The sequence below is a fragment of the Solenopsis invicta genome, chromosome 3 (assembly GCF_016802725.1).
Source record: "Solenopsis invicta isolate M01_SB chromosome 3, UNIL_Sinv_3.0, whole genome shotgun sequence".
Lineage (NCBI taxonomy): Eukaryota > Metazoa > Arthropoda > Insecta > Hymenoptera > Formicidae > Solenopsis > Solenopsis invicta.
The window spans coordinates 24,447,662-24,462,108 of record NC_052666.1 but is presented as its reverse complement, the minus strand read 5'-3'; the positions used below and the strand labels follow the sequence as shown (position 1 = coordinate 24,462,108).

General features: G+C 31.9%; 2 protein-coding genes, 1 long non-coding RNA gene and 1 other non-coding gene across 9 annotated transcripts; 1 reads left to right on the top strand and 3 right to left on the bottom strand.

Moving 5' to 3' along the window:
- Positions 1-32: 32 nt before the first annotated feature.
- On the bottom strand, positions 33-4,063 carry LOC105197193 (soma ferritin). Its single transcript, XM_011163451.3, has 3 exons — positions 3,353-4,063; positions 1,700-1,924; positions 33-635 (listed from the first exon to the last, which is right to left on the bottom strand). The coding sequence occupies exons 1-3, from the start codon at positions 3,449-3,451 to the stop codon at positions 450-452; spliced, it is 510 nt and encodes a 169-aa protein (XP_011161753.1). The 5' UTR covers positions 3,452-4,063; the 3' UTR covers positions 33-449.
- Trnaa-cgc lies at positions 722-793 on the bottom strand. Its single transcript has one exon. It is a non-coding gene; the product is annotated as a tRNA-Ala (tRNA).
- LOC105197194 (tetratricopeptide repeat protein 17) lies at positions 1,924-13,421 on the top strand. Of its 6 annotated transcripts, none has more exons than XM_011163455.3 (17): positions 1,924-2,151; positions 5,965-6,114; positions 6,954-7,210; positions 7,292-7,403; positions 7,720-7,946; positions 8,054-8,341; positions 8,409-8,746; positions 8,830-9,043; positions 9,120-9,363; positions 9,913-10,137; positions 10,285-10,465; positions 10,909-11,073; positions 11,478-11,638; positions 11,776-11,933; positions 12,020-12,245; positions 12,327-12,590; positions 12,821-13,421. In XM_011163455.3, the coding sequence occupies exons 2-17, from the start codon at positions 5,992-5,994 to the stop codon at positions 12,974-12,976; spliced, it is 3,339 nt and encodes a 1,112-aa protein (XP_011161757.1). In that variant the 5' UTR covers positions 1,924-2,151; positions 5,965-5,991; the 3' UTR covers positions 12,977-13,421. The 6 variants fall into 6 exon arrangements, with proteins under 6 accessions (XP_011161757.1, XP_025992615.1, XP_039302331.1 ...); XM_026136830.2 differs by lacking the exon at positions 1,924-2,151 and adding an exon at positions 3,714-3,847; XM_039446397.1 differs by lacking the exon at positions 1,924-2,151 and adding an exon at positions 3,839-3,976.
- Positions 5,898-6,956, bottom strand: LOC120357049. Its single transcript, XR_005574237.1, has 2 exons — positions 6,674-6,956; positions 5,898-6,133 (listed from the first exon to the last, which is right to left on the bottom strand). It is a non-coding gene; the product is annotated as an uncharacterized LOC120357049 (long non-coding RNA).
- Positions 13,422-14,447: the final 1,026 nt, after the last annotated feature.

Genomic DNA, 14,447 nt, shown 5'->3' with positions numbered 1-14,447 from the left:
ATTAAGGGCCTGAATGAATATCGATCTGCTACTGTTATAGAAGTTTCAATAATTATATATATTATTAATATTTGATTTAAAACGATACAACATTGTGTGCGATTACAATTTGTAGAGCCTAGAAATATGATATATTTCAAAAAGTTAACCGCTAGATAATTGCACGATAAAGTTAATTGATCATTCCTGCGACAAGCAGCCGCATAAAATTACACTAGCTATGCCTTCTCCTCATCGGAGATTGGAACAACGATATATAACGCCTAAAACATTCGCTTCTTCTCTCGTCTATTCATATGCAGCATCTTTTTTCAACACGAATTCTTTATTGATTATTTTTACCGAATTTATTATATAAACCAACGACGTGATATTTATCTACAATGTCTTTACTTAAATATCTTTAATTTTATTTTGTTTTGTGCAAATTCTCAAACGCACAGTTTATTTCAATCTTTCAGTTCTTTGTCATAAATAAAAACACCGAGACCTTCCCCGACTCTCTCCAGATTTGTCACATGATCAGCGATCTCCTTTATCGCATCCACTTGCTCTTGCAGGAACTCGTTCTCCAAGAAATCCATGAAATTCGCATCGTTATGCGTCGAGGCGATTCCGTGCAGCTCGAGCAACTTCTGCAAAAAAAAAAAATCAAGAAAACTATTGAAATTTATGATTTTCGTGTGTTACATGATGATAAAATAAAAGAAAAAAAAATAGTTGGAGGAGCTGGGATTTGAACCCAGGACTTTCCGCATGCGAAGCGGACACTCTACCACTGAGTTACACCCCCGATCGTTGTCTTCTCTCTTAAAATCACACTATTTACAGAGAAATAGGTGTGTTTAGCGAAACAATTATACTACTCGTAATAATTAAATTAACAAATGGCGAGAGAAACACTGAGACTCAATTAGCGGAGCGCGCCAAGTTGAACCTTATTGTTAATCCGCATCTGTTTAACTTTCCGACAATGAATATAATACTTCGATTTTAATATTAAAAATTTATGACAATCATAAATATGTCTATTAATAATTTAACACTTTTTAACAAAAATATTGGATATTAGCTATAAATTTTCTCGAACTCCAAAAAAAATGTTTCATATAATTATATATCAAATATATATATAAGTAATTATGTATATCTATATACGGCCATATTTTATATATAATATATGAAAATTTTTTCCCGGAATCTTTTATAAAAAACGCAACACGGGAATTTTTACAATTAAAACGGTAGTTACTTCTTCATTTTCAATTATTTTGTCAAAAGGACAGAGAGAGAAAAAGAGAGATCTGTTAAATTAACTAGATATTCAATATCGCTAAATAAATTTAAATGTTATTTAATTTCTGAAATATAAATAATAAACGTTTCATCAATCATCCTCAATATCAAAATATAAAAAAATATTGAATGCCATTAAAGCGTATAAAATTATTTAAATTAATATAGACATATAAAATTATATATGTAATATAATACATGTAAAAATTAATAAGTTGCTTTTAGAATTGCACGCAAATTTTTGACATATAGAAATACATACAGTACATACATACATAGTAGAAATTCTACTGTATGTAGTCAAGAGTATAAAATGTTGCAAAGATTTACTTATTTCCTCAAGATACCTTTATGTCGAATCGATTACGCGCGCGTGCGCTCATACAGCACAACACATACGTACCTGATTCACTCTCTTCTCTAGCTGCAGAGCCTCCGTCATAGCGTCTTTCGCACTATTCCAGTTCCTCCTGGACGGTGCCTGAATGTCCGTCAGGATGATGTCGCCGCCTCGCTTGTTCTGATAAGTTAGAAATTTCGTGGCATGTTCGCGCTCCTCGTCCGACGCCTTCTTGAAATACTTGTATAGACCCGGTAACGCGACATCGCTCCTGTCAAAGTAGTACGCCTGCAAGGAAACTCATGTGGTAGGATGCACTACGAGATATTGGGATCAATTTCAACTAGGGAAACCGTAACGTCGCGCCAACAATCAGCGGCTTTTCCGATCGACAGTCGTCGATTTAAACCTCGGAACCGCGAGAGATTCCCGCGCGGGCGCGTTTGTTCGATCGACAGTGGAGAACATTGCCGTAGTGACTTTCAACGTGCATACTTTGGTTAACAGCGAAAAACGTACGTTGGTTATACCGAGAGCTCACGATATTTATAGCGAATTCGGTTGGGAACGCTAACGCACTAGCGCGCATTGCTGCACGTTAAAGTCATCGCACACAAATCGACGCACAGAAAAAAATTAGTATGCAATTAACAATTATCCATACGAAACATTTCAGCAATATTGCAACAACATTACGTTTTAGTAATATTGCAGAAACATTGAAAATATGACTGAAATATTCTGTGCTGTACGAGTATTGTCTCATAAAAATGTACATAAAAACATATAAAATCTTTAAAAGGTTTGATAATCTTAAATTTCAGAGAAAAATATTTTTTATTTTTATATTACAATAAAATAATTCAAAGAGAGCTTACAATATGATTAATTTAATAATAATATTATTATAAGATTATAATTCTTGAAGATGTTTTTATTTTTTATACAATACTTCTTCTCAATTCATAAAAATTATTATTGAATAAAGGCAAATATATTTTTCTGATGAAATTATAGCAATTTCTTCACATGTAAGATGGTTATTATGTTCATTTAAAGTTGTCAAATTTTTTAAAGAAGATTATGTTATGAACTAATGATTATTGATTTGACATTATTAGTTTCTTCTTCAGGTGTATGGGTTTAATATAAATATATAAACTGGTTAAAACACGAAATCTTTAGTATATTTTTTGCGGTTTGATAAAATAGGTATATTGTCAAATTTGCAAAGGTATTTGCATTTTATTTTTATACTTAGATTAGGTCAGTGTTTGATCAGTGATTAGATCACGATGGCTTTAATGTACGCCAATGGGTCCAATCGAATTCGCTATTACTCAGCAAACACTGAATATAATATGGATATAACACACATGTATATTATATATAACATTATATCTACGTTATATTCGGTGTTTGTTTAGCTGTTGACGAATAGCATATCTCTCCTCGCAACATCTTCAATTTCATGAACGTAACTTTTTACGTAACGTCAGTTTTGGATCAGTATGAAAGATTTAAGCTGGTAGTGTCGAGAGGTGCACGTGTACGACATTTAGGAGCGGTTCTGTATAATACATCGAGTTGCACCGGATCGCGTTACCGTCGAGGGAAAATTCTCAAGTGCATTACACGCTGGGTGTTTTTCGATCGCGCGGTCGACGACGACGGAGGGGTGACTGGGTGCCTGATCGATAGACGCCGCGAACTGACCATGGACAGATAGACATAACTGGCGTATAGCTCCAGATTGATTTGCTTGTTGAGCGCGTCCTCGCACTCTTCGTGGAAGTTCTGCCGCACCAGGCTCATGGTGGTGGCTGCGCGAGACACGAGGGTGGTTTCTACAGCCGCGGCTGCGTGTGAAGGAGAGGACTACACTGCGCGTCTTGGCGAACTGTCCCGACTACCCGAGCTCGATCTGCGTCGCGTCGCGTTGCGTTGCGTTGCGTTCGCGGTACGAGGACGACGGATGACGGATGACGAGCACGGTGCCGCGGAGTCTCGAGGACTTTCATAACATTCCGCAATTGGTGGAACCGTCGGTCGGCGCCGTGAGTGCGGAGCCGCGATTGCACGCAGGCGCGGGCCACCTCGGTGTACCTCGACGGAGGAGAGACGTGTTCCCTTGCCAAGGCCGCGACTAGAGAAAAGGCGCGACTGAAGTCCACAGGAAGTTTGCGATTATGCGTGTATATGTATAGTATTGTACGGGAAAAAAATAACGAAAACGCGTATTTTTGTAATTGATTTATGTAACGTAACGTGAACGTTCGTCATGTCATGTTTGAAAGATAAGACTGAAATTATCATATTTTGCGACCATTACAAATACAGGTGCTTTTGCGAGTTTCACGTGACCGTGATAAGAGAGTTAAGTGATCGTAGAAACGCGTTGTAAAAACATTCTAATATCTCTTTTACGTTGTTACGCAAAAAAGAATTCTTTTTCATGAATTTTAACTTGAGATCTCTTTTAATTGAGAATCTCTTTTAAATTCATCTGAAAATAAATTTATCGAATGATGTTTCCGTTTTCGTACTCATCCCGCTTATCCCCGCCACGCTGCAATCCAATCTTTTATCTCGATCACGAAGAATGCAGAGAAATATCCCTATAAGTACACAACATTCCTAGAATATTATATGAATATTATTAAAAATTAAAACAATATTACTATAAATATTCTGAGAATATTTAATATTTAATATTTTTCAATACCATGGAGATATTCTGTCAATGTTATATGTTCACTTTATATAATATTCTTGGCATATTACTTCAATATCGTGGAATATTATAAAAATAGTATTGAGATAGTTATCATATAGTTTTGAGATTTGAAGGAATAAATATTTCTTGTTTATTCCTCCAAATAAATTTGGTTTATAATTTCCACGCCCAAAGTCGCCAATAATCATGTTTGGATGATCCTTTTTTTAAAAAATGTTAAGTCATTTGAAATTAATTAGTAAAATTGAATGATAAAAATTAATCTATCGCCTATAAGAATTAAAAATAATACATGATAACATTGTAGTTGGACGAGAATATAATTTTATTTAAGAGTAAGATTATGTTAAAGAAAATATCCATTCAGATAATTAAAATAGATCTCTCGTCTTAGCGATACACAAAGCGGTATTATGTATGGTATTTCTAATATATCGACCCTGATGGGCATTGTTGCGTGTAAATCTCGACACATAACAATATGATGTATGTACATATTTTTAATTTAAAATTTTTAGGATGAGAGAGAGAGAAAATTATTTTTTTTTTTAAACTAAATTAAGTTAAAATTAATGGCTAAAATTAATTACATTAAAAGTTGCATGAACAAGAAACTAAGTTAAAAGTTATGTTCAGATTAAATTAATATTTTATTTATAAATTAATATTTTATTTTATAAATTAAGACGCTCGCATGGAATATAGGGAGATCCAGGTTTAAATCCTAACCGAGATAATATATTTTTCATAACAAATTTTTTACAATTTTCGGGATAAAAGGAGATTGCAGAGATACTATTATATGCTTATAGACATCAAAATTATTAAATTGGCTAGCAATTTAATTTATAATATTACATTTCTAATTTTTTATCTAATTTGAAGCCTCTTTTCCGCGTCTCCGATTGATTGTTTTGTTAATTTAATAATCGAGAGTATCACACTTTAGTGTGATAATAATTAATAATATGTTATAATATGTTCATGTTTGAAAATATAATAAGGAAGTACATGTATAATTAAGTGTTAAAATCCCAAAAAACAAAAATAAAATAGATAAAAGTAAATTCATTTTGACATTTTTAAATATGTGCTCAGATTTTTCGAATCCATTTGAATTCAAAAATAATATAATGGTGAAATTCATCCAAATTCAAAATGATGAATAGTGCATTTCGTATTTCAATCCATTTGAGTCCATTTTGAATCCAAAAATATTCATCACCCGAGATTCTAAAGTGCGAATTTGGATAAATTAAAAAGAATGCAATTTTCAATTCATTTAAATTTATTTTTGTTGTTAGGACGCTAATGATAACGATTTTATTATGATAGTCGTATCATCAGTGGCTGGCAACTTGATGTCGACGACATTATCGTTGTGACAGTCATTGACAGTCACTGAGACCCCGTGTTGTGATTGTATTTCGTAATCGTGTTTAGAATCTTTCTAGAGTCATTCGAATCATTTTGACAAAAAATACGCAGTTGTCTTTGTGCGTTTCTTGTCTTGTGTGCGACGTATTTGCACGTGTAGAAAAATGTGCACGTTTTCATAACCATGGTCCATGCTGTCGGCTTTTTCCTGCAGAAACGGTGAAGCTCGTCGTATGGGGTTATGTCGTGGAAAATGATCCGGAGCAATGTGTCCTACAAGATCGTCACGGTGCTCGCGGTGATACTCGAGATCTCGGCGACCAAGCATTGGTACGTCACGGAAAATGGGAGAATTCAGCCGCAGGTGAGTGTGTCTCCTCTTTCTGTATAATTCAATAATAAAACGCAGATACAGATCTCCTACTTAGGGGATGAGGTTACGTTTCGAAATTGGTTAATATCATTTGATATTTATCCTTTAAATCGACATATTAATGGTATTATTTTATATAAATAAAACATTTGTAAAAGATAATGATTTTATTACTATTTTATTACTAAAAATGATTATAAATTGTAATTTAAAAAATGATGAAGCAAAACTATTTTCTCTTAATATTATAATATTTAATGTTACATATATAAATAAAATACTTGTGGAAAATAATTATTTTATTACTGAAATTATTATAAACTAACTAATTTGAAAAATAATTTAAAAACTGACATAACAAAATTGTTTCTTTTTTAAGAATATAATTTTTAGCATTTGGTATTATATGAAATTAATAATATTCAGTTTAAACACTGATTAACTTCAAAAAGTGATAAAAAAATAAAATTTCCATCCATGTCATAATTTTGAAAATTCACAAGTCGAAGTAGTTGTAACTAAACGAGTACTTATGTATTCATTTACTTACAAAAGGAGGATACAATGATTAGGTGTACCTAGACAATGTTTCTAAAAGCAACCTAGGTTAGGTTGAAAGATGATGCAATTTATGATCATAAGTAATGATTTCATTGTAAAGATCAGAAAAGAAAGGAAAATGATATAAGCATAGATTTTATTCTTTTTTAACATTTGGTAAATAATAAAGATAAAATGATATCTCTAATGTTTGCTGAATGCAGCCCTGATAATTTAATCAATAGATATGGTCATTTGACATTGAATTATATATCTCTTCATGTTTTCAGCATGATAGTGTTTTTGATATGCGCCGACCATATGATCTGTTGGGATTCCTGGAACAGGAAAAACGCAGGGAAACGGCTGATGTCATATATAAGAAAATCTCCAGGAAGGAAGTGTCCATTGACAATCAGTTTGTTGGTCTGGGCATGGCCGATGCAGAAAATTCAAACTCTGACTGTTTCTCATGGGACAAATCTTTGGCCGATGTCGATGTATATGCCAGTATAGTGATTGATTATAGGCTTAAAGATGGAATAGAGTGAGTGATTATATGTAATAATATAAATAAAGGAGAAAATATTTCTCAAATATTAAAAAATAAAATAATACTTTGTTACAGCGAAACCGATTATATGTTATATAATGTGGTGGCTAATAGTAAACAAACTGTTCCGGACTGTCGAAGAACATTTCCATTAGATTTCAGTATATACACATTTGAACATCTTAAAGTAGGTATATCATGTTGCTCTTTATACCAGGATTATGACCAAGAATATTTTTATAATATATATGTAATAAAATAAAAATATATAATATTAAAGATACAAAAACAGAATATAATTTTCACTATTTCTGATGAAATCTGTGAATCTTCAATGATCTATAAATTATATTTTATAGATGACATGTTACAAAGTTCACACAGTTTATATTGTATACACATAATATAAATTATTTATATTTTACACATAAATACTTCTGCTTTATACAGAAGTCTCAACATACGAGTATGTAATCTGTAATGCCATTTTTATTGTATTTCAGGCAATGCAGAACAGAAAGAATCTAACTCAACGTGAAGAGCTCGGTTTAATGAAGTATCTACCGTTGAACATCGATCTCAATCAATTTGGCCACCAACTCGCTTACAGCTTATCTCGCAATAATACTTCCTGGATATACTTGAATCTAGCATCGATTTATTGGCGGATCAGGGGAAACGCTTATAATGCTTTAGAGTGCAGTCGTAGAGCGATTGTACGCGCTCCAAGGTAATATGATAAGAAATTTGCGTTTAAAGGATACTAAAGAAAAGTGTCCACCAGAAGAGCGCCGTAATTTTACTGATCTCGTAACGAAAGCATTGTACGTGATTAAGGCAATATCGCGATATTCCTCTTCTGACTACCGCCGGCATTTTACACGCTGCGAGATATTCCGGCGAGGCTGCAATTATTTTACACGCAGCAATAGATCATAATCCAACAGAGAGTCATCATCATCTGGCGCTGGGCCACATTTACACATCTCTTGGCGACTTCGATCGATCTGCAGCGTGCTATGATAACTGTTTGAGATTGGCACCCGACACATTAGAGGCCAAACAGATGAAATATGCCATATTATGTCATCGTTTCTTGGAAACGTCTTTGTTATTATTCGATCAGTAAGTTTACATTGTTATTCATAGTTTAAAAACTGCGCTGAGATGTTTACGATTACGTTTATTACAGGCGTTTACGAAACGTGTTATCAGAAATACATGCGTATCATGACTGGAAGGAGGAATGGTTCAAGCTCTACGAGCATATGCTCTGGGAGCAAAATATTAAATCTACTACCAGGGAAATTAAGCTTGCCTTTGCCCGAGAACAAAATCTAGATTTACTTGCGATAAATCCAGTTGAAAGGTCAATTCATCATATCGATAATAACATTGTATTATCTTACGTGGATTTAGGAGATAGGAAAAAAGTAGCTGAGAACATGCTGCAGAATGTACATGTTAGTCTTCACCTATTGAAAAATCTGCAGAAACTAGAAAAGGAACGCAGTAATCTTATCACAAAAGGTACTTTTACAATTTTTGCATCGTAGAAGTAAGTTGAATTTTACAATTTATATTGCCTATAAATATAATGCCTATTATTACAGATATGATGACGGAATTAAATGTTGAGTACAATAATTTATTTGTCTCGCCAACAAAGAGTCCAAAATATCACAATGTAGAAATTAAAAAAGGAAATGAAGATTTTGAAGCAGACCATTGGCCAAAGATATCAGACTGTGATAGTTCTATGCTAATGTTTGGAGATGGAAAGCAATATTTACCTATTTATTTAGCGCCTGAAAACAAAGGTTACGCGTAAGTATTTTAAACGTTTCTGTACCTTATGATATAGAACATTAATTGTAACGTGTATCTTTCTGTATATTATTAGGACACATTTGTTTGTAAATGAATTGATTGATATAGAACCATGGAAAAAGCATCCATTACCATGGCATCCACCGATATGCCAATCATCTAAATCGTTTAATGAGCGTTATATTACACATACGTTATTAGACGCAACCATGCAGCAGCATTCGCCGGATGCTTCATTGAAACCATTTCTACATAATTTGGTTCACACCGCGGACTTAGCAGAAATTGGCCAAAGAATTTTAACAGCAACTGAATTGGTATAATTTACTATTTTTATAAGTGTGCGAACAGTTTGAATCGAATCACAGTGGAATATGAAAGGTTCGAATTCAAATAGTTCTAGAATTTTAAGTCATCTACGATTCGATTTTTAATCAATTGCCTATTTTGATTTAATATTGATTTTTTTATATCCTGAGAGCGTACCAATTTTTATGCCTGATTTCCAAAACTTATAAATTTTAAAATTATAAATTTTTATTTTACACATTATTTTTTTAATTATTTTTTAAAATTCTTGATTCTCTCGTCTATTAAAAAAAAAATCTACAATGTCATTGAAAACACTTTATTTTTAAATTAATATGTAATGTACCATAAATTCAGAAAATTTGATTCAAATTAGATTTGTATTTGAATGAAAGAAATTCGATTCGACATGAAAATTTCAGGTTTGGTTTATTTCAATTTCGAACATGTCATTAAAGATTTGATTCAATTCAATTTCACAAATAATTTGCACATTTCTAATTATTTTGCATCATAATTGTAATATTCTGATGAAAAACTGAACTGTGTTAAAACAGAAAGTTGCAGCTCCATGGGTATTGTCTATGCTTGCATCTTTACATTGGAGAATAGCGGGAAAACCTCGTTTAGCCTTGGATTGCCTTCAATTAGCATTGGAAAGTGTTCCAAAAGAATTTAAAGATGTACCATTAGTTAGCATAGCTTCCATACACCATAAAGTAGGTTTAATTGACGATGCTTTAAAAATTACGGACAAAGCCTTACGGATTAATGCTGTGGAGGTATGCATGAAGAATATAATTAAAATTTATATATTATAGGGAGAACTTTGTTTATACAAATAATATTTCTAAAGTATTCAAAAAGATCATTTTTACGTATATTTTGATTGGATAAAGAAAAATCAAATTATACAATTTATATTTCAGCCAATGACTAATTTTTTATTTGGTATATTGCTGAATATAAAAGGAAATTACACAGGAGCTATACATTATTTGAAACAAGCATTAAGGGTGGATTCACATTTATATGACGGTAGGGCATTAATGTTATTGAAAACGTTAGCCTGTCGTGAAAAATTTAATGTTGTCACAGGTAATTATCCAGGTATGTAATTATAATGCAGTGTAACGTGATGTAATGTAGATATGTAGTTATTACCACTTTGTAAATAATATTTGATGTTTTTTACATTATTTTGTTTTAGTTTGATGTAATCTTTTGTATTATATTTGTGTTATTTTTGTTTAGTTTATCTAGATTTTTATTAATGGTATAGAATTTATTTTTAGAGGAAAGAAATATTTGGGCTAATATTTTTTTATTTTTTTTTTGTATTTTACTAATTTTATTTTCTTTTGTTTTTTAACACTTTCTAATCTTTGATTTTCTTTTTTTGCGATTATTATGTTTTATTATTTGTAATTAAATTTGCACAGAATTTTTTATGTTTATTTTCAGTTGGTTAATTTAGTTCACTGTTGATGGTACTGTGTTCTAAAAACACAGATTATTGTGATGAATAATGACAAACATTGTCATAATCACAGGCTGTGAAGAACAAAGAATTAATTTACACACAAAACACTCTACGAACCTACCTTCTGTATTAATTACTAAGTATAATTTGCAAGCGAGTGACACATTTCTGCGTAAACGACAAGTCAAGAATTGTAAACATATTAACTACGTTTCGACAAAGACAGAAGAAACAGGTGCGTATTTTCGCACATAGATCTTAAAAGTAGATTCTGTTTTAGACTGTGTTATGTACTTTTTATTTGACACTACTCTGAATTTACGTTTTATTTTTGCTTGAAGTTAGCAAAACGTAATAATTTTGGCTTACAGTTATGCATTTTAAGTTGTCAGAATCTTGTCTTGTTATATGTGCTGTTTTTTTTCTTATGTAATAGTATATAATAAAGATTATTGTTATTTACTTATGCTTCTTTTATTATTTTACCTGCTTTGAATGTGTAACATAATTTGATGTTATTTCTTATACACGATGTAGATGGATTTAGATGTTTGTTTTTTAATAGTGTTTTCATCCAAAATGAAAATATGAATGTCCTCTATTACTGTAGCTTAGCTGATAGTAGAAAACTTATTGCAGGGATAAATTGTTGGAGTAATCACAAAATTGGATTATTGGATGTATCATATTACAATAAAAAAGAACAATCGCGCCAAGGTCTTATACATTCATTATTACTTCCTAATAGCGCAACTAAACTACACGAACCACACGTGCATATGACTAGAATTTCAGATAACGTAAGCAGATCTTTTCTAACAAAATTACAGATTGTAAAAATTAGATAATACTTTGGATTATTTTACATATTTAATTTACAAATCCTTGAGATGTTCTATACACATAAATAAATGTTTATATATAATTTTCATCGAAGGACATGCTACGTGCATATACTGACTCATTATCCGATAAGATGCCTGACAATCAAAAAGAGTCATATTATCCGAACAAGGATGAATGTGACGAGCTCAAGTATGAAGATTGGGCCGCTTCTCTATTTGTATTTCACAAATTTATACGACGAAATGTGACGTACGTAATCGATAAATTATGAAAAATTATTATGTATGCATATCACACGTGCACGAATCATTTGTAAATTGATCCGTCGATTTTAGCATTGAAGATGAGATCGAATCATTGGGCGATGATATCCCAAATTTACAACCAATATGTAACAAAGGTAATTCCGAGATGAGTCGTGTAACCGAAGTAGTGCAATTCTCGCAGTTGTTGCAATATAAAGCCGAACTCGATATGGCCGAATGGCTGATGATGATAACTGGTACGCAGAATGACACTCTGCATGGACTTGGGACTAAAATTGCGTTTGCTTTGCAAAAGGTAATTTATCAGATTTTGTAATTACATATTCGGTGTTTTACGTGCATAACATCATAATCAATATATACTGCCTTGAATTAGCATTATGCCTCTTGGACCTTGGCGATAGCCGCATCGTTTTATTGGCGTGTGACGGGCGACAGTCGCAAAGCGTTGGATTGTATGTGGCAAAGCTTAGAGAATACGCCGAAGGATATGCAAGACATACTTCTTGTAAATCTGGCGTCTTTACTTAGCTCACAGAATTATTTTCATGAGGCTCTCGAGATCGCTCAGATAGCACTCTCAATCGGTCCAGACTTCATAATAAATCATTACGTTGTCGCTAATCTTCATGCTGCTTTGGTAAATTAAATATTACTTAAAACGTATAACTTTGCTTATACAATTGAAAATTTAGTTTATTTATATTAGCAAGGATAATCTTGTACGGCTCTTAAGCCTCTTGTACCATTGTTATTGATTTTACAAATTTTTATTTTTATTCCTAATATTCCTCCATTGTGCGAAGGGCCTAATACTTTTGGCCAAGATTGTAAAATGAAGCGGATATCTAATAGTCACATTTTTTACAGGGTGATTTCGAAACTGCCGCAAGTTTCTACAAATCTTCACTTGAACTCGATCCAAATTTCGAGCCTGCTATTACAAGATTGCGAGTGATATTATGTTTCTTGTTATTTGACGATAAGAAATTCGCAATGAGTGAAATACTGCGGAATATTTTATAATACGACCTTTTGCAAAGTGTTAATACGAAGTAATTTGTGAAAAGTGCCTTTTTACATTGTTAATACGACATATGAAAAAGAATGTACGTTACAGTATTAAAAAAAGGAAAAAGCAATTGTATGTATGTTACACTATTATGTGTATCACAATAATTTTTAAATGAAGAAATAATAGTTAGACCTATATCGCAGATACTTGTTAAATTATTACAGAATTTTATGATCTGTCAAGATATATTTTCATATTAAACTTCTAAATTTAGCATTGGCGTTTCAAAATAGACAACGGATAAAAAAATGAGCACATTTTTAGATGTATTATTTAATTATCTGTTATAGATATTATTTATTCTCATGAATGTGATAATTTATTGTACTAGTGATTACGAAACAATACGTTATTGAAATGTAAAACGCATCAAATAAAAATGAATTTTGCAACTTATATTGGCAGGGTTATTGCAATAGTCGCTGAATTATCACCAATAAACTGTTTAGGAAAACATTTGAAATTAACACGTCGATATTATTTAACAATAATATCGTACTTTATTAGTTGGCAATCACTTAGTACAGATTCGATACTTATAAATTAGTCGTTTTATCTTAAAACTCATACTTTGCAATATGTTTAACTAAAATTCATCTAAAATGTAAAAAAAAAATTATAGTTTACAATCATTGTAAAATCGCATAGAATTTTAATGTCCCATTTTAGAAATACTGATTTCTATTTTACGTATTCAATTATGTTGTAATACGAGATAATAATATTGTCATAAAACGCAATGTGCTATTTGTTAAAAAACGCGGAAAGTGTACTAAAGCATAGTTGGGAGCAACAATGGCAGCACACCTGCGGCTGCAGTAGTTACACCCTACTGCTTGTCACCTATCCTATTTACGAATTTCTTCTACAACGAGAGACGGATATTCCTTAATTCACGCGACATCGTGATTTTGCGCAAACTTAATTTTTTGTGATACGATAAAATCGTATCAAAAATGTGTCGCGCAATTGTGTTTTTATGATTATTACGATTAATTCCATATTTTCGCGAATAAATGTTGCATAAGACAGTTGCGAATGAATTGTGCAAATCGCGCGTGTAAAGGCGACAACGAAGAGAGAGAGAGAGAGAGAGAGAGATCAGAGAAGAAAATTTGAGATGCACTGGGTATCGGCCGAACAACCACAGGTTTGGAAACACTGTTATTTATTTATTTATTTACAGGATTGTTAGCAGTTAAAGAAAATCAGGGAAAAGTTAAAAAATTTAAAATGGCCACGGAAAATCGGGAAAAGTTAGTAAATAAAAAAATTTTTATAATTTATACCTAAGATAAAATTAAATTATTGTAAACCAATTCTAAATTTTCAAATCTTTTCTTATTTATTAAATCTAATTTTTAAAAAAGTTGAATACAATAAATTCACCAATATTAAAACAAAACTAAAGAAAAGAATAAA